General features: G+C 40.0%; 1 protein-coding gene across 1 annotated transcript in view; it reads right to left on the reverse strand.

Annotated features, from left to right (window-relative positions):
• Positions 1 to 27303, reverse strand: part of PIEZO2 (piezo type mechanosensitive ion channel component 2) — a 177841-nt gene that overhangs the window by 54416 nt on the left and 96122 nt on the right. Inside the window, exons 17-28 of the mRNA XM_075144509.1 lie at positions 25394 to 25426; positions 24822 to 25054; positions 21382 to 21542; positions 20240 to 20416; positions 19940 to 20065; positions 17770 to 17970; positions 14521 to 14725; positions 14276 to 14377; positions 13641 to 13806; positions 5576 to 5819; positions 4273 to 4369; positions 2293 to 2452 (exon numbers count right to left, since the gene is read on the reverse strand). Coding sequence (XP_075000610.1) covers positions 2293 to 2452; positions 4273 to 4369; positions 5576 to 5819; positions 13641 to 13806; positions 14276 to 14377; positions 14521 to 14725; positions 17770 to 17970; positions 19940 to 20065; positions 20240 to 20416; positions 21382 to 21542; positions 24822 to 25054; positions 25394 to 25426 — 1905 coding nt within the window. The remainder of the gene's footprint in view (positions 1 to 2292; positions 2453 to 4272; positions 4370 to 5575; positions 5820 to 13640; positions 13807 to 14275; positions 14378 to 14520; positions 14726 to 17769; positions 17971 to 19939; positions 20066 to 20239; positions 20417 to 21381; positions 21543 to 24821; positions 25055 to 25393; positions 25427 to 27303) is intronic.

Raw genomic sequence — 27303 nt, forward strand, 5'->3', positions numbered from 1 at the left:
AGGCCTGAAAGAAGTAATCAATTACTCCAGAATACTAATCTGTTTACAGTCAACCCTTTCAAGATCTGGGGCCAAATGTTGTGATCCCTACTCAGCCTATAAGTTCCTCTAGCAGCTGCCCAAGGAATTCAGTTTCCAGTCCTCTTACAGAACACGAGAGGGTTCAAGGCCAAGTTAGGACTTCTTGCACACCTCCAGGATTTGGTCTTTATAGTCATTTCAGCGTTATAATCACCTTGTCCCTCTGCCTCAGCCCTCTGGAAGTTGTGAGCAAAGCCCAGCTTTATCCAGGGCCAAGATGAGCATAGTTTCAGCTTCACTTTTACCCTCTGAACACTACAGTGCTTTCAATCTGATGACAGAAATCCTTGAGCAAGTTTCTGGTGTGCCAAAAGAATATGGCTTCTAACTCCATTTCATTAGAAATGTAATCGACTCATCAAGATCACATGTCTTGGCCATTCTTCATTATTCACCCGTCAGTTCTTGAAGACTCTCAAAGAGCCTCAAAGTCTCCCTCGAAGTAGCATAGATTTAAAGCCTTTCTTTTGTCAAGAATTCAGTAAGAACAGCTATAGTTTCAGAAGTCTTCTTCTAATTAATTTTTCAACCATGTTTTCTGTGAGATTAATGATTCTTCCACGTAATATGCAGGATAACCACAACCACATTTTTTCAAAGGAATACAATCAAGACTGTCAATCATTATTGCCCGAAGTATGGTAAAATACAACAAAGAAGGACATGTTCTTCTTAGCAACTTGATCACTCTTAAATTCTTATGGACTATTGGAAACTGTCACTGGATCCTCATCGCTATTGTTTGAATCACAATTTAATCTTATTTAGGTGAGGAATTTGTATTTCACAATATTAACTTTAACTAGAAGACAAACTCAGACCATGCTCTCTGAATCCAAACCTGACCTTCTCCATTGCCCATGTAAATTCAAAGCTTGGATTTTAGCAAGGCAAGCAACTAGCTAAAAAAATTAATTATATCACTATATTTATATTATCCTCCTTCCTGTAATATCTCAGCACTTCCTGGTCATTAACGCATTTATCTTTAAAAAGCCTCTGACACAGGCCAGTATGTCTCGACTTCTGCTGCTGGAGAACTCAAGCTTGGGTAGGTTCAGTAACTTGCCACAAGACACAAAGCTGGAAGTAGGAACCAAACATGCTTCTTTCAATGCAGCCAGTGCCATTTACATGAGCCTGCTCTTTCCTTCTGGATGCAAACTTTCCAATTTAGGAGGCATTTTGATACTCGTGATTTTGCTTTGTGCTATTTTCACTGTGAACACAGCATACAAAAAAGCTACAAAAAGGCAGTACCCAGCAATCTTGGGCATCAGCAGTGAAATTCACTCCAGAGCAAAAGTCCGAGAGAGGCAATATGGGATGGAAGTATAGATCTTTTGGTAGCCCTGTTTACAGTGGTGAATTTTGTTCAGTATGGGTAGCTAAACATGCTCCCTTTTAAAGTAATCCCTGGAGAGGGAAGAATAGGAAGATAAAAAATACTTCCTTTCAGGACACGCAAGCCAAATTTTGCCCTCAAACACAGACGGAAATCAATGTCCATATGTTTTTCGGGAAAAAAAAAATGCCACAATACATTTAATCCAATATTGACAAAAGTAATACCTTAGAAATCTTACTGAAAATAAAACCAAAATTTCATTCCTGATCTGCCTTCTCATTAAAAAACAGACGAATTGTTGTGCTAGTGATAGCTATGAGTGGATGCTTGTGGGAAAGTATAACAGGCCCACAGAGGGCAATACTTCCTTGCTACACCTAGTCAGTGTTCAGTGCTGTGACTTCCTGAGTGTCTCCCGATGGTCTTCCCGAGCCAGATGTCATAACTTCCCTGTCTTTCTCCTCATGTGACATTTTTGGAGTCGTGATTTCTAAGACCCATTGTCTCAAACAGGCTCTGATAGCAGCCTGTTTTCTTTGCAAGGCTTAGTAACTCTGGCATTCACTCTCACACATATTGATGTTGAGAGAATGCTGCAACACACATCAACTTTCACAGCTTTTAATAAAGGCTATGAGAGCAGCAGATGGTGTTTGGTCTTAATTGCTGTCAGATTCTCAATTAATTTGTTTCTTCATGTGTGCTTTGTCAGAGTTGGGTTTGCAGTTATGAATTTAGCGTGGATTGTTTAAACTAATGTTAAATACCAGGACTCTTTTGGTATTACCTATCATAAACAAATAAGTACTGTAGCCATGACGGACTTGAGCTGTTTCATTTAATTTTATAAAACTTTATGTTACCTTGATGCTAGGATCTGAGAAGCTTTTATATCTGCAACCACATGCAGGAAGTAGTAACTCATGAAGACTCTTCTTTGCAGCAGCAGGAAAGCAAAACATATACTGTCCCAGATGATTCCTGCTTCTCCACTGGGCAGTTTACAATCTAGATTGTTGGTTGCTGGAAAAAGACACCATCAGCATAAGGACTGTTGTATTAAGTATTCTTTTATAATGTTTAATCAATTAAATATTCTTAGCCTTTAAAATTATTTGAATTGACATCCTTTAATTAGATTTTTCTTAAGAAAAACTGACATGCATTTCCATTTGAAGTACATCATATTTTCTTTTACAGCAAATTGGAACGCTTCCAACAATGTGATATCCCATGAAAATTGAGAATTCACCAAAAGTGAACCATTTGCGAACAAATTCACCCTATCCTAATAAGTACTTGAAAACAAAGATGGAAAAAAGTATTTTTTGTTAGCCTGAAATACTTGATTTCAGTATTTTCTAAAATGGCAAGTTTCAACTTTTTTTTCATTTCAAAGTGACTTTTTGTCTCATTTTTCTATTAAGAACACTATCAACATGAGAAAGAAGTATTTTATTTTTGTCAAAATAATTTTTTGACTGCCACCACCTAATATTTTTATTTTTCCTCTCCACAACTCAGTTCAATGTTTCTTTCCATTGCATAAGAGAAAAAATATTTGAAACCACAAAACTGCTTCCTTTGGGGTAGGAGGAAAGACAGGCAGAGAGGAAATCTCATTCCTCCTACCTCTAGATTTTGGCTTGGGCTATTTCTTTCTTGTTTGCTTTCTTTATTCTCTAGAAGATAGTTCTCTTGGGGATATTAAAAAATTAAAACTGGGTTTTGTGGAACTAGACTATAAATTAAATGGTCTATGCTGTCCTATAGAAGGGAGTAGAAGGACTCAAGGGACACACTCTGGCTTGAAGCTGGCTTTACAATCAAGCAAGCCAGTCTAATAGGTCTGGAGGGTCAAGCTCCAAGAGCTTCAAAGCATGCTGTGCCCATCCCTTGGGGAGTCAGAAACCTGTGTCTAAGTTTCTCTTGCTGCTCAAGAAGTTTTGGACAATATAAGAACTATCTTGTGAATTTGTGTCTTCATATTTCCTTTTCCCCTACTCCCCACTTATCTATTAGGATCAGACACAAAGATAGGAATTCAGAATTTTGCTGCAGACTCACTAGGATGAAACAGTTCTTTAAATTCAGCAAAAAACACTGAAAAAAATCAGGTGTTTCAAACTGTCAATCCAGGGTGTCAGGACAAAGTGGAGCCAAATTAATAGCTCACTGAGGGGTGAAGTGTCTTGCTCTCCATACTTCGTTCCTCCCTCCTCTCACCTCCATCCACATACACTATCCATTCCCTCCCTGTTATCACCACAAACATGAGAATAATTGTAAAAAAAAATTGCGTAAACTACTATGCCTGCAAAAAATTACCACTGTTTTGCTGGCTTAGTCTCTTGCCGTTTCAGTGAGCTGAACTGGTTCACCCTTTGAGCAACTGAAGGTAAGACCTGGCACACAGGGAGGAGTGGGAGTCTGCAGCTGGGAAAAGCTGCCCACTCCTTGCAGTGATGTTGAGCTGACATTTTAGCTCAAGTTGTACAGTGAAACCATACCTTCAAGTATCACATCACCTGCATATACAGGGAAACTGTGTTAAGCACTGGTATCACCAAATTGTTTATTTACAGCAAACGCTGGTTGTGGGTATGTGTGCAGGGGTGTTAGTAGTTCTCTCAGTATATGTATATCTCCTTTGGTTCTATGAAATATTTTCAATATTCTTTCTTGCTGGTCAATATAGGACCAAGCTGTATCAACTGAACTTGCAGGTATGATATTTTCACAAGGTAGTATGTCAGGAGGGGGCACAACTTAAATATGGTAGAAGATTTTGAAGATAGTTCTTTATTTATAGAAAATTATGAAGAAAAATGAGCTATACTTACGAATACGGTAGCCTTTAACTGTACAAGCCAGGCTAAACGCCTGAATCAACCAGCAACTGTTCTTAATTAATGATTCAATGTAGCCACATGCTCCTATCTGGAAAGTAAAAGAACAGTCTCATATAACAAAACATAGCAGAAATAAAGATAAGGAAAGTATTGCACCTCTTTACATTACATGAGAATATTGTGACTGCCATTGGCTGTATTATATCTCATTAGTAAAACAGAGATTAGAAGAAAGTGTGTCTTTACCAGTGACACACATCACTTTTAAATAGCAAGAATTTGTTCTTCTGATTATCAGTGAGATAGGAGATATGTGGGTTTTGTTTGTGTTTTTGCAAAGAAAGTGATACGCCTGGCACGTGATGCAATGCGACAGCTAAGCAACTTTTATAAATCACTGACTTAATCTTGCAAACATACATGGACAAGCTTAACACACGCGTAGCTCCACTGAATTCCCAAGCATAAAATGAAGCACATATGTAAGCATTTAGAACATTTGCAAATTCAAACCACCCATAAATCAATTTTATTTCAGTACAGTGACTTATATAAATGTAAAAAGAAAAATGTCTGCTCTTTTCAGTCCAGCACTAAAAATGTTCAAAGCTAAAAAGCAATTGCCAGGAATAAATCTAAATTTATCTTTCAAAAAGATTTAAATTACTGGCTTGTCTCAATCACTTATCAGTGCCATTGCAAGAATCCGCTCTAAAGAGTTAATTAATGTAAGAAAACCTTTAATATTTTGCAGAAGAATTTAACATTTAATTATCAAATATATCTGAATTTCACACTAGTTCTAAAGGAAACGGGAATGAAGTTTGTAATTTTGTAGTCAACTTCACTAATTACATTACCTCACATGACAACTGCATCTAATACTAGGCTTGAAAATTCTAGTTTTAAATAAAAGGTTTAATTAAATGTGCACTATTTGTCGACAGTATGATCTTGCACTTCTTACTCATTTCTCACTCCACTGAGATTTTCACAAGACTTCTAAGGAGAGACTTTACTAGGCAAAGAAACCAGAACCTGGCCCTTTGAAAATAGCTTGTGAGCTTTCACAGAGCCCGACTGAATACAAGGGTGCACATTTTCCTATAATGTATATGCATTACCATTCCCTGGATATGCACTTGCAGTTTCTGAATTAAAATGGAGCCTGCTTTGTGCTTGCAGAAGGCTGTGGTCCTGAAAAAGGATTTTTAATGACCACTCAATGCACTGTGCACACTTCCAGTGAAACCACGAAAGTGCTCAGGGCAGAGGAAAGGCAGCAGCTACATACCGAGAGGATGTTCTTCATTGTGATCACAAAGACGTTGTAGGCAATCAGCCAGTCCCAGTAACGCAGAATGCTCCTGATGGGCTTCAGCAACAGATCTCCACCAAAGAGAAGGAAATAAAAGCAGGCTACCAAGTAGCCCATGCAGAATATGCTGATCCTTGTGGTTCCCGTTATGAAGATTATAGTAAGCACAAACCAGAAGAGGTAACTAAATATTATCACCTTATACATGTCTAAGTAGGACCTGGAAGTAAAAGAAGGGGAAGAAGTTACCATTTTCTGAGGGCAATGCTACCTTTCCTCTACTTGTGCTACTGGCTGACTGACCTTACGCCTAAGGTCTGCTGAGTGTTCTCATCCCACTTCAGCATTCATGCACCTGCTTAAGGGTAACACCAAGGTCAGTGGGTCTGCCTGGCTCATGTACTCAATTCTAGCTCATTCATGTGCATAAGCACCTTGCTACACCCTGTCAGGACACTTTGCATCACACAGGATCAAGCCTTGTATCATGAAAGGGGGAAAAACAACTTCTCACCAACGCTCATGATAGAGCGATATTATCTGGCAATGCTACATATGCAATTTAAAAGCTATCTGAGATCATCTTCTAAGAAGTCTGAGCAATACTATAGCAAATTTATCTTCAAAAGCCAGCTACGGTACTCCACTGCAAACAATTCTGTATTTATTGATGACTACTAGGGAATTCAGTCTGGTTAAAAGCCTAGTTTTCAAAGACAGCTGCTAAAAATGTCTTTCTCCAGTGGAGATCAACTGTAAAAGTTTTGAGGGGTAAAAGGTTTCTACCGAACGTAAACGTGATAGAATTTACTGAAATGTTTGCCAGGAAGCTATGAGACAGAGCTATCTGAAATCAGTCGGGCCACAGTGGGAAAGAGTGAGAAACAATTTGGTATTTTCAGATTCCTTAAAATCTTGATTTAATATTGACTCAGTGAGCTTTCAAATAAGAGTATCTGCCAAAGGCAATACCGAATACTACATATAGCTAAACACTGCAAAACCAACTAATTCTTAGTTTCCCCCCGTCTAGTGTTTTGATTCCAGATGTAACTGTATTTTCATGGTCTGTTCACCCAGGCTGCGAAACTAGATTTGTCAGGAAACCAGGCAGAGAGACAGCACTACAGGAGTACAATTATACCTCAGCCAAACCATGTAAGAAGTAAATGAACTAAATGCACTGTATGAAGCCACATAAAAAGGCCCCTGCTGCTTGATGTTCTCAGGCTCAGAACTTTCTAGGAGTATGTATTTATAGTCCTGCATTTATAGGCCTGTATTATACATTTCACTTGCCATAGCCAACCAGAGAGGCATTTAACAAAAGGTAATAAGAAAGCCCCTTTATGTTTATTTCCCACAAACATTTAAGAAATTTGTGGACTACTGCCTGCAAAATCTAAAATGTCATGACTTTAGACATGCTACTGGGTTTTGGGTGATAAAACATTAACAAAGAATCTATACACACTGGCAAAATAAATAAGCGGAAGACATCAGTTGAACAGGTCTTCACTAACTTAATATGCACTGGAAATGGTGCGCTCACTGTTCCTCAAAAAAACCCTTTAATAATAACTATTGATGTGTGGGATGGCTAGGAAGATATCACCTTCCTGATACTGCTCTAACAATTGTAATATTTCACAAATCTGTCCTTTGCTACCAACAAAATGCATCAGCATCTTTTGAGAAAAGCCCCAAATGGAACTGAACTGATCAAACAAACAAGAATATCTTACTCTTCAATAAAAATGGACTCTGACTCTTAAAGACAACTGGACCTGGCTGGATCCAAACTTTCCAACATATACACATGGCATTTGGCTGAGTCATAGTCCAACAGCAGATATCACTCTCAGATTAAAACTTGCAGAAATTAGAGAGAATATAAAAAGGAAGAGAATAATTTATCTATTTTTTCACTATAATGTTAACCATTTGCTACACTTTAGCAGCCATCTAAAATATTAAATACAACTGTTCTCATTTTCAAAATATGCGTTAAACATAATAGCATTGGAAATCTCTAAAACAAACAAACAACAAAACAGGATGTAAAGAAAAGCTTCTCAAAAGGCAGGAGGCAATACAACTGTGTCAAGTGACAAATGATGTAGTCCTTAGAGATGGAAATCTTTCTGATTTTTAAAAATATGCAGTTACAAGCTAGCCCAATCATAAAAATGGCTCCCAAGAATTCACCTTGAAGCGGACATCTTACAAAATGGTGTTTGAACAAGTCATCCAGGACACACCTAACCAATGAATATCACCAACCATCCCAGGTACCTCTGTGCTGGCCCAAGAACAATGCCACACTGAACACAATGGAAAGAAATACACCTGAGTAATCTCAGGTAGATAAAAATATTCTGGAAACCACACTTCTTTCAGTTGCAATATGCCAAAACTCCTTGTCTGTTACAGTGTGGAGTCACACATCCCCCTAATTTTCATTAATTGTTTATAATGATACAGGTAGGTCAAGTGCTGTAAGAGCAGGAATCAAGACCTGTCTTGGGGGTAGAGTCCTCAACATATTGCCTCTCAAATCACTTGACACATTCTCAGATGCAAATCTTTAAATTCTGCCTCAAATCCCAGAAAGTTAGTAAGTGAGGAGTTTCAGTTCCTTGCTCTGGAGATTATAATGCAACAGTGGGAGACTGAAGCACAAAGCCACCCCAACAGCTAAAAAGACCCTACACAAACCCAGAAGGTCAGTAAGGGTGCTTACCCTCTGCTTGAAAACTTCTTCATAGACAGCAGAAAATGCTGAGTCTTGGATAGCATATACCATAATTTTATGCTTTCACTGCAGACCACACAGATCATTAGTTTAATGCCATGTAAACCTTCCAAACCTCATCTTCTAAGTGGTCTTTAAATCCACATCCAGTCACAGAGATGAGAGGCCACCCTCAGGATGTGGTGTTTGACAATACACCTAGCAAATCTGAGCAGCTGCTTCCCAAGGGGAGAGTCCTACTCCCCTTCACCCCCTCAGCTCTGCGTTCCAGCCCCTTCTTTGGCTTTGGCTCTTTGAATTGGTTTCAAGAAGCAAATTTGCAAAAGCCTATTTATTTTGGGGGGAGGACAGAAGGAAGGGATACTTTTCTGCCCATTCAGCCTATGAACCAACTCACTGGTGGTGTGATGAATGCAAAGGCGGGAGTGCGTAGCTGGAGGCCAGGAATACAGCCACACATCTGAGGAAGATTAGCCACTACACCAGTGTATCACAAGCATCAAACTATGGCTTTTGGTAGCATGATAACCTCTGAATGAGAAATTATACAGAAGAAACCTGAAAGACGAATGAAAAATAAAAAATGCTGATTTGCCAACTGTGTCATTAGCAGAACCCACTGATACTCTGGATAACATTTTGGAAAAAATTACCATATCACTTTGCTCAAAACCAAGGAAGACAAAGTCTGAAGTTCATTCCACCCATCCATCAAAGCTATTGTAACCTCAGATGGCTCTTAGTATCAAATGATCTGCTTTTCTTTATTAAAGCTTTATTAGTCTTATCATGATTGCTTCAATATTTTACTTCCACAGGAATTAATTTTTAACTGTAATACAATCCAGCCTGTTGCAAAAAGATTGCTCTAGGTGTAGTTGTGTTCCCGGCATGCTTAATGATGTGTTTGGCTGTGGTCAGTCTAGCGTCCGGACATCTGCCTGCAGGCACTGAGAGGTGCTGATGCTGCAACCGATAACCCCTTTGACGAAAGGTGTTTGTCCTCAGAAAGCGCTTTGAAGTTTAGGGAAAGAACACAAGAACACACTTCTGCTTACACACTGATGAGAGAATATTGTGCTGTTGCACTGACTGATACAGCTCAATGCTTCTTCATTGGAGGAGCAGCTGTTACGTAGCTTTATTGCCTTCCCTTACCAGCCACCTCTGTTGCTTTGAGAGTGGCTCGCCACCTCCATATAACCCCAGGGTTCTTCCCGCAGCCCTCTCTTCCGATGACTTCCCTCTCCTCCAGGGATATTATCCCTCTATATATGCATCCTGTAACCTCCCCCACTCCCCAAATTTCTTCTTTCTTTCCCCTCTTCCTTATTTCCCATTCCTCATATTCTTAGCAGCCTGTGTGACCCTGCATCAGAGTCCGTTTCCCCTTCTAATCCCGACATTGCTAATTTCTTACCAAGCCTCCATCCCCAAAGCCTTTCCCTGTAGCTCCATTTCAGTCTTCAGAAGGCAGCTTCATTGATTTTTCCTTTGCCAATAGCTACATTGAAGCTTCTGAAAATTAGCTTTTTTATTTCAATGGACTTCTTAAAATTTAGTGTCGTGAATCCTATAGGTCTTACTTAGTCCCTTCTATTTTCATCAAGACCTCTCCCAGGACGGATATTCTCTTACTCTCACTCTCTTACCAGTGAGGACCTACCTTCATGCTTCTATGCACTTTAAAAATGCCCAAATCCAAAGTTGCGTTATTTGTTGAGGCTCATTTTATTAGCCCAAAAATGTTTATTTGTTTTATATCACCTGATGATGGTTCCCGGGGTGCAGGTATTAAAGGGGAGAGTTCCGTGACTGGCTGTTAATACTGTTTCTGCTCTTAAGAGGAAAAAAGTAGATTACAATCCCAATTTTTTTCCCTGTCAATGCCTAGGAGAACGTCTGAAAACTGCTTGGGAACTGAAATGAGGATTTTCCAGCATTAGAGACTGTGGGAAAGGATTATTCTCAGTGAAGTCACTTTAAATCCTGTTTCATTTTAAAAACTCCTACTTCTATTCTTCGTTTTTATTTCTGTTTCAAAGGTCTTTGGTTGTGCTCTCCCTTGGGGTCAAGCACATATCCCCTGAGAAATCTGGGGGTGGAAAGACGAGAAAATTTCAGGAAATCTCTTCCTTAGATTGTATTTATCATTGTTGAGCTCAAGTATTTCTCCAGAGAGAAGAAAATTAAGCATTTGGAAATATGTTCTTTTTCTGCCACTTTATATTGCAGTTAAAAGCTTTTAATCCATGTCTACTAGAACAGTGACCAACTGGCATCTTCTCAAGAGAAGAGACACATCAGAAAGGGTGCTTCACTCTGCAACTGCCACTACTTCTACATGGCAGTAAATACACATCGCGCTTCTCAGAAAACACATGAATACTAAGCACTATTTTTTTTATGCTTTGTAATTTATTCATAACCAGGTTGTCTTCACTTATTTGTTTGGCTCTTTCTGACTGACTTCTGGAGAAATGCCATTTTTAATTTCACTTGCTTGGATAAGCTTTGAACCAAGTTCTTGTCCATGTTACTAAATATTTAGACCATTCTGAAACTTCTACGGCAAAGTGCAAGAAATGTTTTTAGGCAAAGTCCTTTCAATTCTAAATTGTCTCGGATGGAGGCCAGATACATACATTTTCTTCTGAGGTGTATCTTCGGTGGATTCTCCAGAGCTTGAGAGCCCTTCCTTTTAAATATTTATAATCCCTAATAAAAGATTCAGTCACTTTAAGAGACTGTCCAGCCATTCTCTGGTGCTTCTTTGAAGCGAAGTAGGCATTTAAGATTGCATATGCGCAATATAACATCATCTAAAGCCTGGGACAATCTGCATTGTAGTGAAAGCATTGAAGGAGATACTTAAGGGCTCAAAGAAAGGAAAAATACCATCAAGAACACAAGATCTATTATGCAGTTCATACTAAAGGAAGGTCTGTTTATACCTATATACCCTGTTCTACAAGTATGTTCCCATTATAGATTCAGGAAGCTAACACTACAAACAAACAAAAAAAAGAAGTTAAGCTTACCTGCCCAAGCATCTACAAGAAAGGATATTATAAACAGGAATTTCCTCTGTTCCTGAAATTAATGGGGTTTCTATTCATTTGATGGATTTTTCAAACAAAAATGTCCCTGTTCTGCTTCTTTCTCTGCCTTGTTCTTTTCATTCTACTTCTTATTCACACAACATAAAACTATCACATGAAACAGTCACACAGATCTCTGTATTTAGCTGGAACAAGTATAAAGTGATCACAGTTTATTTGTTCAGCTCACCGCTACTAATGGGATTCTTTGATTTTCTGTTTTTTTTGTACTCTCCACCAGTAATATTACTTACTGCTTAATACAAGTTGCAAACTCCCAATTAAATGGTTGCATATCATTAATCATCTATGCACAAATCTATTTTGTCAGCACATGCCAAGCAGTGTGTTTGCATGGATGTGATGCCACCAATGACTTCAAGCTGATGCATACCATGCATATGAATCAAAACACAGAACTTAACCCAAAGGATTGTGGAGAGGCAGCAGGCCAGTTCAACTTGGACTTTGCTTTCCATTATAAACCTGACTCTGATTCCCATCCAAAATCTTCAAAGAACATCCTCTGTGCTTCAAACTTTTCATGCTTGGCCATTTGGGAATATCTTCTACAGACAACCAGAAATACCTATCAGATTCCAGGGAACTTTGAAAAGATGCCAGAAGAGGCTGTTTAAAAAGCAGTGATTTTCTTGCCTCTTTTTCCCTTCTGAAGATAGCCTTAAAACACATTCTCATGATTAATGAGTTTTTTTCACAATGATTTTTTTTTCTGGACTAAAGGGGCAAAATTCAATCTTTTCTTTCTGCCAGCAACCATGTCACCAGTGATGGTCTTTGCCAGTGACCAATCACATCAGTGTGCCTGATACAACTGCTGTATTAGCTTTTGCTAAGATGAACACCACCGCCATGGCAAGAAAAAAACTCAGGCAATCCCCCCTACACATTCCTTTCAGCCAAGCCCTATTTGGCAGATGTCTTTTGGAAAGCATCCCCACTTGATGGAGCATTTTGAAGAGAGATTATGACTTCTCTCTTTCTGCTTATGTTACTGGATCTAGAGCACTGGGTCCACTGTGTAGACTGGAAATACTCAAGCGAGAACTGTTCACCCTTTGCCCAGGAGTGACTATAAATCTCTGGACAAATGAGTCAATTGAATGTGTTTCAATGGTCTCCTCTTCAAAGCTATTTTAAGATAGATTTGGCCACCATTTCTAACAGAAACAGCACGATCAGCTTAAAGATCTTGAGGAGGGTTCTGGTGATAGCTCTTCTCTGGTAAAAGAAATAAAAGTTTATCAGCAAAAGGGAGATTTTGCTAGACACTAGTTCAATTGTTTTTAATTCGTTTCACACATCTGTTGGTAACATGCATTCACAAAACAAACACCTAGTCTGGCAAAACACAATAACTAAGAAATCTTACTCTTCTCATTTATTCTTGTAATACTGCATCAAACTTTCAGAGACAACTTCAATTAAGAGTATGCCCAGCACAACTCAGAAGAGCTGAACTAATCCATGCTTGATGAAATGGTCACATAGGAATGGCTCTGTTGTTTGAAGACCATCCAGAACAGACTGTCTCAGGCTCTGCCCCCTTTTTGTATTATTCACCTTCTTACGCAACCTTACATGAATGTTGAGAAACAGGAAGACACACCAGCTGTCCTTCCAAGACAATTTTAATGTTCTTATGCCTAGATGAAATATCACAAAGGACAGTCTCTTATATTAGAGTATTATTTTGATTGTACTTAGACAACAACTCAGCAGGACATGACTGACGACTTTGTGGGATTAAACACGTACATGGGCAAGTTCAGACTACAATGGATTCTTGCTAACATGCCTGTATTTTGGGGGAAGCCACCAGAGTGCTGAAGTCCACCATAAACACTGCCCTACAGGGCATTTCTGGAGGAAATACATGCTTTCGGGCAAATTTATCACCGAACATCCCTCTTGGGAGCACTTACAACAATCAGCAGTGTTAGGAAGACTTGTTTTCATCTGCCCTTCTCTAAACGAGAAGCTGATTACCCAGAAGCTAGCTATCTGCTGTCTCATACAGCAGTAAAAGGTATGTTATGAGATGGGAACATACGTGAATATAAATTCCAAGTAAAACTGGAAGCTATGAGAGTTACTTTCACACTAGAGAACTTTACAAAAATGAAGGACTGTATTTTCCAAGTGTTTAAGATTCAGTTCTTACCGGCAGTGAATGAAGTCAGGAACAGGATTATGCTGGCTAAAAGATGCTGCGTCAAGATTCATGCAAATTTCCACATTGTCTCCAGCCATGATTCGTACTGCAGCTTTATTTTCATCCTCAAATGTCTGCCTTTGTAAGGAGGCACACAGCAGCAACATGAAATCATCTAGGAGAAAGCAGTGGTTGCAAGGAAAAATTCAGTCATTAACTTCGGTGTAGGGAGTGGTGGTGATATATTATAATGTAGTTACCAGACTGTTTTCCCACACTTTGAACCTCCAAGACTGTGCTATTTTCAACGCATTTAACACCAATTTGAAATTTATAAACATATTTAGGTTTTTTACCTGTCATCTTCTACGATTTTTACTGAGAAAGAAATTAGAAAAGGGGAAATAATTCATACTTTTTGATGCTGCTTCATTAAAATGGGATATGGAAAAAACAGATGCAGAAATTACTAATTCTTTGAATTTTTCTACTACATACAAAGCCACATTTAGTATTCAGTCTCGCACAGAATATGTCAGCTTGCTACTGAAGAGTAAATAAAAGGCTGGCTTCAAATTACACTGTACAGATGTTTTAAGCAAAGGACACGTAAACACTTCACAACTATGTGCTAAAATACTTACAGACAAGGAAGACAGGGTTTGGTCTCACAATGAAGTCTGGAAAGTATAACCACTTTATAATGTTGGAGTTGAAGTTGGCATTACCACTTCTCCATGGATAGTCTGTATGACAGAAGCACGCAAAAATGCAATCAGTACTTTATAACAATTACTTCATCCTTTTCTTCTGAATACTTATCAATTTTCCAGCACTTTTCTGTAAAAGCAAGCAGCAGTAATTGTCCATAAAGGGTAAGTATCCTTACCTTTACAAGGAGCAGGTGGGATGCCAATGCAAAGGAAGTATTGGAATGTAATGATGCATGCCAGAAAACAGCAGTATTTTGGCCAGATCTCTGCAATAGCTTTTCTTCTACGTCGATACAATACAGCAATCAGCCAGAAGGCATGAATCATGGCATAAAAATCCATTCGTTGACCAATTACATTCACTGATAGAAGAAAACAGGTCTGGGAAAGAAGTAAAGAAACATAAGCAACATTTGCAACCTGATGGCTAGTCAATGCAGCAATGATAAACTATTCTGGATACTGACAGAATGCCTGGACACGTGCTGGGCCTGCCTGCAGGAACCCTGTGCAAACCAACATGCCAACAGCAACCTCCCCCACCCTACCCCAACACCCCAGATTTTCGATACTCTTCTATGAGTGTCAACTATGTGAATACAGCACTAAAGCAGGTTTCCATTATGTGCTATCTAAAGATACAGAATGGAAAGAGCGTTGTCACAGTAGCCTATATGTGATATGTTTAATTTTTGCCAAGCAAAGCACATATTACACAGCCATGTATTTTGATAGCACTTACAGATGTGAAAAAGAAGAGGAACTATTAAGAATAACAACAACGAAAGTGTATACTCATGTGGGAACCAGACAAAAAGAAAAGAGATACAACTTCTATTGGCTATAGACAAATCCAGTCAATTGCTGTAAGGCAGCTTTAGTTCTCCATTCTTCTAAAGGCTCTGCATCCCAGAGCATTCCTGTTCTCTGGCTCTACTTAAAGTAGTCCCTTCACTCAGTGCCATGAAGCATGTTTTCAAACTTAGTGAATAATTCATAGTGAATCATTTATTCAATGCATTTCACTATTTTGATTTTCTCTCTCCTCAGATTAGGATGAGGTTAAATTTATTTCCTGAAGGAAATAGCTTGCCGCTTAATTTTAATTTTCAGTCATTCTTAATCCTCAGACTGGCTGTGAACAGTGTACTCTGTTTATCAGTAGCAAGGGGTGGTAGTGTTTAATAGATAGGTCAAGAGCATCATTATGGGACAACCAGGGGATCAGGCCCAGCCAGCACGGGTTCATGGAAGGCAGGTCCTGCTTGACCAACCTGATCTCCTTCTATGACCAGGTGACCCGCCTCGTGGATGAGGGAAAGGCTGTGGACGTGGTCTACCTGGACTTCAGTAAAGCCTTTGACACTGTCTCCCACAGCATTCTCCTAGAGAAGCTGGCGGCTCATGGCTTAGACAGGTGCACTCTTCGCTGGGTAAAAAACTGGCTGGACGGCCAGGCCCAGAGAGTTGTGGTGAACGGAGTTAAATCCAGTTGGTGGCCGGTCACGAGCGGTGTTCCCCAGGGCTCAGTACTGGGGCCGGTCCCGTTCAATATCTTTATCAACGATCTGGACGAGGGGATTGAGTGCTCCCTCAGTAAGTTTGCAGACGACACCAAGTTGGGTGGGAGTGTTGATCTGCTCGAGGGTAGGAAGGCTCTGCAGAGGGACCTGGACAGGCTGGATCGATGGGCTGAGGCCAACTGTATGAGGTTCAACAAGGCCAAGTGCCGGGTCCTGCACTTCGGCCACAACAACCCCGTGCAACGCTACAGGCTTGGGGAAGAGTGGCTGGAAAGCTGCCCGGAGGAAAAGGACCTGGGGGTGCTGGTTGACAGCCGGCTGAACATGAGCCGGCAGCATGCCCAGGTGGCCAAGAAGGCCAATGGCATCCTGGCCTGTATCAGAAATAGTGTGGCCAGCAGGAGCAGGGAGGTGATCGTGCCCCTGTACTCGGCACTGGTGAGGCCGCACCTCGAATCCCGTGTTCAGTTTTGGGCCCCTCACTACAAGAAGGACATGGAGGTGCTGGAGCGTGTCCAGAGAAGGGCAACGAAGCTGGTGAAGGGCCTGGAGCACAAGTCTTATGAGGAGCGGCTGAGGGAACGGGGGTTGTTTAGTCTGGAGAAGAGGGGGCTGAGGGGGGACCTCATCGAGCTCTACAACTACCTGAAAGGAGGTTGTAGCGAGGTGGGTGTTGGTCTCTTCTCCCAAGTAACAAGCGATAGGACGAGAGGAAATGGCCTCAAGTTGCGCCAAGGGAGGTTTAGATTGGACATTAGGAGAAATTTCTTTACTGAAAGAGTGGTCAGGCCTTGGAACAGGCTGCCCAGGGACGTGGTTGAGTCACCATCCCTGGAAGTATTTAAAAGACGTGTAGATGAGGCCCTTAGGGACATGGTTTAGTGGGCATGGTAGTGTTGGGTTGACGGTTGGACTCGATGATCTTAGAGGTCTTTTCCTACCTTAATGATTCTATGATTATATTCTATGATTCTATGATTATGATTAGATTTGGGGTGCATTAGCCTAGGAGTTGCCTTCTGCAGGTAGCCATAGAAATTTGTGAAAAATCACTATTTCTACAAACATTTTGGAAAGTATATTTCATGTGTCTGCGAACAAACAGACGAGGTAAGGGAACAGAGATGAAGGTTGTTTTTTTTTTTGCGGTACTTATTCAGCAACAGTTTGTCTTCAAGGCAGGTTCAGTTCTGATGTTTTCTGCTGGATTGGGTGAAGCAGATAGAAGGAATACATTCGCTGAGCCTAAACCCCAGCAGTCTGGGCCACTGCTGCTGGCAAACAGACAAGCAGATCTTCTACTAATTAAGACACCTACCAGATATTTAGGAATCATCATAGATCTTCAGAAAAATCCCTTCAATCCTTTGCACCTGCCTCTCCTAATTCTCTGTGTGTTTCTTGTCTACTGAAAAGTTCTTTGGAGAAAGAACTTTGTCTTACACTAGTGGCACAAAGCAACAATAATCTTCACTGGAGCTCTTGCTCCCGCAGATTGCTAACAGCTACAGTAACAAGTATGAAAAAGAAGGATGCGTTTGTGCAGCCAGAGGCAAAAGAAGTTAGAAATGTTTAAATAGAGACAATGGCCTGCTAGCCCCTGCTTTCTTCTGCTGCTCCTGCAGCCCCTGGTTCCCTCTGTGTGTGTGTGCATGAGAGGGTATGCCTCAGTTCTGTCCCTTGTCCCATCTGTTATCCCTTTTGTTGAGTTTGTTGAACAAGACATACAAAGAAAAGTAAGAGGAAAACCACTACTAGCAGATAGATAGCAACTGTGGCAAGGTCTAACATGAGTGATGACTAAGAAGCATCATGCTGTCAAAGATAGTTCAAGCTAGTATTCAAAAATAACACAATAAAAAGGTTTGGAATGATAGTCTAAATTAATATATAGTGATTTACCTCCAAACCAAACTTGTAGAAGAAATAGTTTATGAAATACTTGACACAGTTTACCAGTCCATCATCCAGATGTGCTCTTGTAATATCATGGAAAATGGTCTTAGTCACAGGTACGGTAAGGTTATTTCGACATCTGTAGTACTCTTGATGACGGTAAATTGTAACTTCAAAAGCCAGAATAGCCAGCATCAGTAAGTTATTCTATGGGAGACACAATCAGAAGAATATTAAACAAAAATCAAAACCACAAGAAGCTATAAAATTTTCTGATAAGCACAAACCCATGAATACTCAAAAGGATGTTATTACTGAGCACTTCCGCACTCCAGGATGCACTGGCACCTATTCCCAGCTATTATCATTGAAACAAAGTAAAGCTCCTACGACTTCTTAGATTTTGATGAAACATACTGACATGCAGAAGATACATTTAAAGACATTTAAAAAATACTATAATGAACACGAGTTGTGGAAAGGAAGGGGAGGGAAAATGCATTGACCCATCCATGTGCCCTCTCATGTTTCATAGCTTCTCTTGAGATATCATGTTTTGCTTTGCAGGAGATAGAGGATACAAGCACACAAAAAGCCATTTGCAGAGGTTCAGCTGGCAAGCTGAACTGCAAAGATGCTGGGTAGGGCAAATATATCCTGGATACTCTTTTAAATGAACAGTCTATCTGCCGTCTTCACTCAGGCACAGTTCCTTCCGTCCCAAAGCCAGATTGACTGCGATGCAGTCTTGAGCGGCTCTGAAGTGAGTTTTTTCCTCTCAGGAGGGAGATCTGCACTCAATGGAAGAGAGGTACTAACCAACTCCAAAAGTTGGTTAAAAAGAGCAGCTCAGAGGAAGTCCCTCAAGGAAGCCGTAATTGAAGCTGAAGAGACAATCTCTAGATCTCTGTTCACTGAGAAATATTTGGGACAACAATGTCCTGAGACAGGTGCCACTGTTTTTTTTTTGTTTGGGTTTTGGGGTTTTTTTGACAAGAAGTTATTTTTGCTTGCTGTCCCTGGGCTTCCTATTTTTGTTGGGGAGAGTTTTACATAACCCATCATAGATAGGTTCCTCACTTCAACACTGCAGACATTTTGAATGTCTGTTACTAAAGGGGCATACCAGAAACACACCAAGACTTGAAGCTTGGGATCTTCAGGTCTAGCACTGAACTGAATTCCTCTACGTAGAGGAGACATTTTATTTGCTAACTCAATGAAAACCCTTCTAGAATAATTTCTGATCCCAAAGTTTTATCTATTTTATAGCTGTAAAGCTCCTAGCATCAAGCCAGACACCACTAGGCAACTTCACTCTCCACGCAGAACTCTTGGGTCAGTAATTGCTCTTCCCCACGTATATTCTTCACTGTGGGAGGTGCATGGCTAAGGGAGTGAGAGGCAGAGGCACCATCAGGGCCTGATATGTTGGCTGCCAGAGCTTGGCAGGTCGTCCCTACACAAACAAAGCACACAGAGGTAAGCTCTCAGGGAAGAAATGAGGAATAAATCTAGTTAGATCAAAACTTGCTGTTGTTCAGTCAACAAATTTCTGGCAACCTTAAACTGTGTATACAAAACTTTGGAGACTCTTTAAATTAAGAAGAGACATGCAAGGTTTCCCCTGGGAGTTGGCACATTTTTATTGTAAGTAGGGTTTTTTAATCCAGACAGGAATAATAAAATATTGCTTACAGGCATCAACTAAAAACAAGAAGAAAAACAAAAGGCATCCATTTACTAGTGTCTGAATGAATTATTCCCTTAACTTATTATATTTTCTAAGCTGCGGCTAAGGAATAAGCACTTAAAAAAATTAACTGCTTAGAGCATATACTGTCATTCAAAGCAATTACTCCAATTAGACCCATTATTTCTTTGGTACCTGAAAGCTATGTACCTCTTAATTACTTAAGAGTTCTTAAATATCACATTTCTTAGAGTGCTTTTAACAGATGGTAGAGTCAGAAAGCCATACTTCTACATGCAGATTATCTTCTGGAAATATCCTGTGTAACAGATATGGCTTTCTGTTATCCCTTCCCCACTGTACTTCCCTATTATCAATGGCTTGCATTACATTTTTTTGTGTGGCAGATGATTTATTTCAAAGACATTGCTAATTTCATCACAAATAAGAAAATATCTCAATACAGATAATTAAAGAAGTTACCCTTAAGTACACAAGCAGAGGATAAGACTTCCTCAATCCAACCCACTCTGCAGGATCAACCGGCCCACTGTAGAGGACTGAGGTTTTGAGTTCTTCCAAATTTACCTTAGTTTCATTCTCTCCTGGCTAAAAAGAAAACGCAACAGTTTATAAAAAATGAGTGTAAGGCTGCTTGGGGAAGGAATGATAATCAACAATAATACATCAGGTGAACTGTAGTTTTCAGTACTTGATATGCTTCCTTTTGCTCTTCTTCATTGAAGAAGGCAGCAGTCAAACCTTTTTAATACTTGTACTCACCAATGTACAGTTACTGGAAAAAGTGCTGGGATCAATAGATGTGAGCTGGTACAACATTTTGCAGACAATAATCACACATGTCCAAACAGTGCAGATACTTGATGCCAATGGGCGAAACTGAGCATATGGCAAAGCAAGAGCCCAGGCAATTAAAAACACAAAGTTAAACAGAGACACCTGAAAACACAAAAACAGGATGGAAATTACATGGAGTAACAAGAGAACTGAGAAAGTCCAACCTTTTCTGTAATAATTTTTAAAAATCATTCAAAAGAAAGGGACACAGAGAAACTGTGAGAAAAATACTGAAAAAAAAAATTTACAACAATATTCACAGTAACGCAGACATAGAGTGGTAAGTGGTAAGTGAAGAAGGGAAAACTTAATAGTCAGTTTAGGAAGAACGTTATCTCCTACATAATATTAATACTATTAGACTCACAAAACTGCATACCCACCCTACAAACAACAGACGTGAAATACAAGGGACCACATATTGGTTCTGCTGCTTTAGTACACATGAAACAAAGACAAGATGAATCAGCTCTGTGTGTCTGTGGAACCCACCTTCATCCTCTTGACCTTTTTTCCCCCAAAGATGTGAGAAAAAGGATTTTTTATTTTGCTTTTTAGTGAATCTTGTCCTACTACCCTGTTCAAGGAACAGCTATGTCAGGTGAAGAACTCCCACTGCCCACACAAAAGACATGGCTAAAGACGTTGCTCCCTTATTCTTTAGATGTAGTTCCACATTCCTGTTTCTTCAGCACCAGACCCAGTTTAAATAAATTTTCCTAGATGCTCCTTCCCAATCCTCTTCTACGCCCTCCATCCCTGAATGATGCCCACAGCCTGCTTGAGCAGGGGAGGGATTACATCTCTTCAGTCCAAAGAATCAGACTAACAAAACCTTAATATCTGGAGAAAAGGGGAGGGCTGAGAATATCTAGGCAGATAGAATATCACTGTGGAAGAAGATGTGAAGGCAGATCCCCAGCAACTGACAAACCTGTCTGGATCCCACAATTTCAGTGAGGTCTGACATGAGGAAGGTATCTCCCTATGCTTGGGTGTGCCACTGCGTGGCAGATGCTGACAAGCCTCCACCATGGGTAAGATTTTGATAGTGGGTGTTTACTTGCCTCTTTCACTGTGACCCAGATGATGTAAGAGGAAACAATTTTGATGATGTGCAGCTCCAACAGCCACCACACAAAGACTTGCATCTTATGAAAATACTCCAGGAATTTCAAAAACAGCACTGTAAGGCGGTCAATCACCAGATGCCACTTGTTCCTTAAGTCTGCAGAGATGTTCAAGCAGAACCAGTGGGAGGAGAAAAACAAAAGGTCTCTGTAAAAAGGAATGCTCCACTAGACAATAATGAGCTTTCTACTTCTTTTCTTCTAGGCCTTAGAGTAAGACACGAAGGAGGTTAGAGATATGGCTCAGTGGTTAACTAAGACAAAATGGGGTTGAGGCCCACTCACTTTCACTGAAAGGATTCCCCACTTCAGAAGTGGTGGTGGTGGCTTCCCTTGCCAATTCTGCTTTTATTCCTCTCTAGCAGAGCCCTTCTTGGGCTCCATTTTCCTCCAGTATGTTTGGACCTAAGCTTAGGGATCCCGCCCAGGAACTAGATCTGAGACGCTCCAGCCCTGGCCCTTACCCAGCTCAGAAAGAACAGGATTTTGTTTGATGTTTGGAAGCTATGGACCCAGTCTGTTTTCAGAAAGCACAGACTACTACTATTCAGAAAGCTTTTCAGCCAACCTGGAAGAGATTCATGCACACTAGGAGTAGAATTCTTGTCATATAGGTTTAGACAGTTATACTATAGATGTCTTCATATGCCAGTTATCTACAATGCCTTGCAGACAGCACACCCTCCTAGAGCGTGATTTGTGCCATCCAAGGACAGACGCCTAAAACAGGCAAGGCAAATTGCAGTCCAGTTGAATATTCCTCTCAGTTGAAAAGGGACCTTTAGCAAGTTAAGATCCTGAAGCTGGTTGAACATATCCCTTCACAGACTAAAAAGAGCCATCCTCCCAAATAATATCCCAATGAGCAAGCATGTAGCAAAATCTATTACATGTGAGTATATATGATAATACATATGCTGAACAGCGCTCTCTAAGTGCCGTCTTTGCTTATGGGCTGGCTATAAAACTGTTTCACCAGGCTCACATATATATTTGTATAAAGTCTTCACACTGTATTAGGGGTTTCAGAAGCATTTTGGAGATTAGGAAGGATTTTGCATGCTGTGAGAACATTCTTACAGTTCACATCAGAAATGGAAACATTTGCAAGCGACATCAAAACACATCACTATCTAAGCTGTAAAAATGCAAAGGAGTTACCAGCTTCTGTATGCAATTATTTCAACTTATCTGGTTATTTTATATGTAAAGGAAACCAAGATGGTTATTCTGTGCATATTTGTGTGAAGAACACATGCACACTTGTGTGAAAAAGCAGACTTTTGGAATACCTGACAACCAAATTCCATTTTTTTTCTCTTTTGCCCTTTTTCTCCAAACACAACTTAGAAAATCCTAATAAAAATGCTGAGTGGTGTAAATTCCATGAATACATAATTAAACTTGACAAATTAATCAAGCTATAGAACTCTAATCCTACACGTGTGCTTTTATAGGTGCAATGAGTCTATTTAAAGAAAGTTTTTATTTATAGAATTATATGTTCTTACTCATTCTTTCATTGCATTTATTTTAATTTGCAGTATTGCCACCATGCATGGTATATCCAGACAGTGTCAGTTAAGTGGAGCAGGCAGATGAGGTACTGTAGCAAGCTCTGTCTAGCATGTCCAGGCACTACATACACAGGGGATAAAATATAGGGCTGACCACACCCATTGAAAAATTGTACTATTACATATCACTATGTAATAAAGTCTGCACACATGAACATGTTAAAATAATGTTAAAACTCCAGCCACACGGCTAAATAAAAATGATATAACTCTTTGGAAGAAATAAATGTATGTACAGCTTAAAGATGGATCACACATGGCAAACAGCACCTCGTGCTATTGCCAAGCCCCACTCGCTGCGGTGCAGAGAGGGCCCCAGGGAGAAGGCTGCAGCTCCCCACTTCCCTGCTTGCATGTGTCCCTGCACAGGGTAACCTCCAACAGCTGGCCTCTGTCCCCAGGCCCTTCCAGCATGTAGGGATGGCCAGAGTGCAACAAACTCATCACTCATCATAGACAGCATGAGAGCTGGCCAAGAAAGGTTTCCATGGCCCATGGACACCTCTGCGAGGGAAGATGTCCCAGCCAGGAAAGGTAAATTGTTTCAGCTCAGCTTCCCCGGGGCAGCTAAGCCAGGTGCGCTGCCATTTTGCCTTGACGAAGACCCTGTCCCTATTTATGTGTCACAGTCCTGTGAATATTGGCATGAGCAACTAAATCTGTGGTGAGGCCATTTCCAGACAATACTGCTTCCTTGGGCGTTAAATGCCCTTCCCTGGTTTTCACTCACGGCTCATATTCCAAACTGAGTTATGGAAAGAATTCATGTTAGGAGTTCATTCTAGCTCATATTCGAAACTGAGTTACGGAAATAATTAATGTTAGGAGTTCATCCTAGCAATATCAAGGATGACAACATCAGCCTTACCCATGTCTGCCCTTAAACATTTTTATGTTCATCTGGCATCAATTACACATTCCATATTCAGAAGTGAAAAGTATGACACTAATGTGCACATGAATAATGAAGCAAAGCCATTGGGACTTCTGGAGTGGAGTGCCTTGAAAGCATGCAGTATCAGAGATTAAATATGTATGTGTATTTTCTTTATTATAAAGAGATTTCACTCTGAAGGAGTTCTTAGGATTTGGGGTAACCTCCTATTAATTCAACCCAGACCACCCAGAAGAGTTCACTCCTGGAGAAAGAGGTGGGCTTTTTTTTGTTTTCATCCTCTCAGCATCCTACAGAAACAGTATGATTTTTCCCTAGAAGAGACTGTAGCCTGTTGAATAATTGACAAGTAGCCATCTACTGGGGTTGTTTAGCCTGGAGAAGAGGAGGCTGAGGGGAGACCTCATCGCGCTCTACAACTACCTGAAAGGAGGTTGTAGCGAGGTGGGTGTTGGTCTCTTCTGCCAAGTAACTAGCGATAGGACAAGAGGAAATGGCCTCAAGTTGCACCAAGGGAGGTTTAGATTGGACATTAGGAGAAATTTCTTTACTGAAAGAGTGGTCAGGCCTTGGAACAGGCTGCCCAGGGAAGTGGTGGAGTCACCATCCCTGGAGGTATTTAAAAGACGTGTAGATGAGGCCCTTAGGGACATGGTGTAGTGGGCATGGTGGTGTTGGGTTGACGGTTGGACACGATGATCTTAGAGGTCTTTTCCAACCTGTATGATTCTATGATTCTATGATTCTATGATCTGCTCAGTTCAGGCTCTTTTGGGAAAGACTGTATGTAAAATTAGAAGGAAAACCTGATGACTGAAGTGAGCAGGCATGACCAAGAATGAACCATCTGTTACCACTGTTAACTAAGGCTGAGGAAGGCAAAATTTTCAATCTGCAGAGCTTACCTGTAGTTTCTCCTTCCTCTGATTCATTGTCTTCATCATCATCATCTTCCTTGTCCTCATCTTCCTTTTCCTCTTCTTTTTCTTTTTCGACCCTCCCTTTCCCTCCCTCCCCCTCTGGCTCTTCCATTCTTTTCTCACCAGCCTCTTCCAGCATTTTATCCTCTTCCTTTTCTCTGCTGGCTGTTAAATTCATCATAGTTATGTCAGGCAGGCTTCCATCTTGGTGCACCAGTCTGTTGGTAAATAGTAGCGTGTCAGCAAACTGAGCAGTAATGACATCGTAGTCTTTTTCAAGATGTGTAATTAGAAAAAATAAACCGTTCATGGAAAATGCCTTAGAAGTGGAAAAGTTAATGATTCTGGTATTTTCTCCAAACACACACTGCAAATTGAGTTGGAATGTATTAGTAACTACTTCTCACTCAGATACTACTGGTTAGTTAGTAATGAGTGGTATTGACACTTAAACTTGACATTTTCCCCACTGGAGAAAATGGTCAGAGTTTAAGATGTAGAAGCATGAAATGACATTGTTTAAGAGGAAACATTTCATGACTTCATAGGGGACTTACTCATTTTGGTGGTTTGGTATTTTTTTCTTGAGGCTGCTCAAAGTAATTGGAACAGAAAGAAAAAGGGAGATGAGAACAGAGGGGTTACAGAAGAAGGTCATCGACAAATACGTCATGCTACATCACAAGTCATAAAGCATTCTCCTGCTCCATCTGCGGAAGCCTTCTGATGCCAAGAGCATGCCATCATGACATTCACAGGACACTTCTATAAAGAAACATGGAATTGCAGCACAGATGGAAAGGGGGCAACCTATTTACACCAGTGCTAAACATGGTCAATGATGTACCATGCTATCAGTAATGCAGCTGAGTCATCACAAGTATCGGACTGATTACTGTAAATGCATTTTCACCTTCTTCCAATTGAAAGATGCAGCTGGGAAGCCAAGGAATTTGCAAGTTTTCTTCCAGCTATAGGTGTGGGAATAAACGAAAGCAAAAATTCCACGGCTGTGGCTTCAATATATTTTATCATGTCTGTCTTTAATAGTGCCATTCATTCTCTCTCTCTTTTCGACATCTCATAGAGATTTTTCTAAGATTTCTAACTGTGTCTTACTAAATCTATTAGTAATTTTCAGACTACTAAATCTGGGATACAACTGATTTAACAAGGAAATGGTATTTCTCTATTGCCAGTTTTTCTGAGATTTATTCAGTTTATATCTTTTCTTTGCTGAGAAAAGAGACATTCTCTTATGGCTTCAGATATTTTCTTTTTTTTTCCCCAGCTGTGCTGTTGGGACTCACCTCCCATATTTGCAGAAAACCCACTTTTCCTAATTCCCTGATCCTCTGTGTTTGGCCGAGCACAGCACTTTGAATACGACTTCTTGCAGTAAAGTCTCCTTTTGGCAAGTGCATATCTATATGGTCAGGTCACTAAATGTTTAGTTATGCTATTGAAATTACTACACTCAGCTTACTTTCAAGCACCTGTTAGACTGTTCCTGGACTAACGCAAGTAACTTTAATATGCTACAGTACCATCTCAGGGATTTATTTTTCATGATGTGAAATTCTGGCATATTACCATTTAGACAGGAAATTCTGCCAATTTTAACTAGGATTTTTACAGTTCAAGAAACTAAAAATCTAGATTTAACCATCTGATCATTAAAAAATAAGAGCATAGGCTAAGCAGTTAATGAGAAAGTTAAACAAGCAGAATTATTTTTCAAATACTTGGGAGTTGCAGTTTCTTCAAGATGGAAACTTTGGTGGCTCAAATGAGAGAAAAACTACAGAAATTTGACTAAACAATCCTGAAGTAGAAATACCATACCAATTACCAAGGAGCAGAAAAGGCGGTTTAAAAGTAGAAGTTTAACAAGACAGTCAAGCACCAAATAATCTCACTGAATAAATACATTCATGACAATGGTTACTAAAATCCCTCACCATGGATTGGGCGATGAACCTGAGTGTCCAATAATCTGAAAATCTCTTATACTCAACAATATATTCAGCAGCTCTGCCAACTGAAAATAGGGCTTTTTGTCCAATACACTTTATTTTCATATTTAAGATAGTGTATATACTAAAGGGATATTCAAATTTCCATAAAATGACTAAACAATAATATTCCCTAAAATGACATGATCTAACTTTGCATATCTACCTAAAACTCTAATAAAGTACCAAGAGGAGGGTCATGTATAAAGAAGAGAGAATGAATTTTCAGTTCAGTTCAAATGTTATGGAGATCCCGTTACCATAAACCACCAGAGCCTGTTTAAAAGGCAGTGCCCCATGAAATGAAAGTATCCATACAATCAGATAGGTTTTGCACAGGTGCAATTGCATTGATTTTAATGAGGTATCTTCCCAACTGACTTTATAATGGAAAAATCTACATTCACACTGGTGTAAATCAAGGACTGACTGACTTACCTCAGTGTAAACTG

The sequence above is a fragment of the Calonectris borealis genome, chromosome 2, assembly GCF_964195595.1.
Source record: "Calonectris borealis chromosome 2, bCalBor7.hap1.2, whole genome shotgun sequence".
In the NCBI taxonomy this organism is placed as follows: Eukaryota; Metazoa; Chordata; class Aves; order Procellariiformes; family Procellariidae; genus Calonectris; species Calonectris borealis.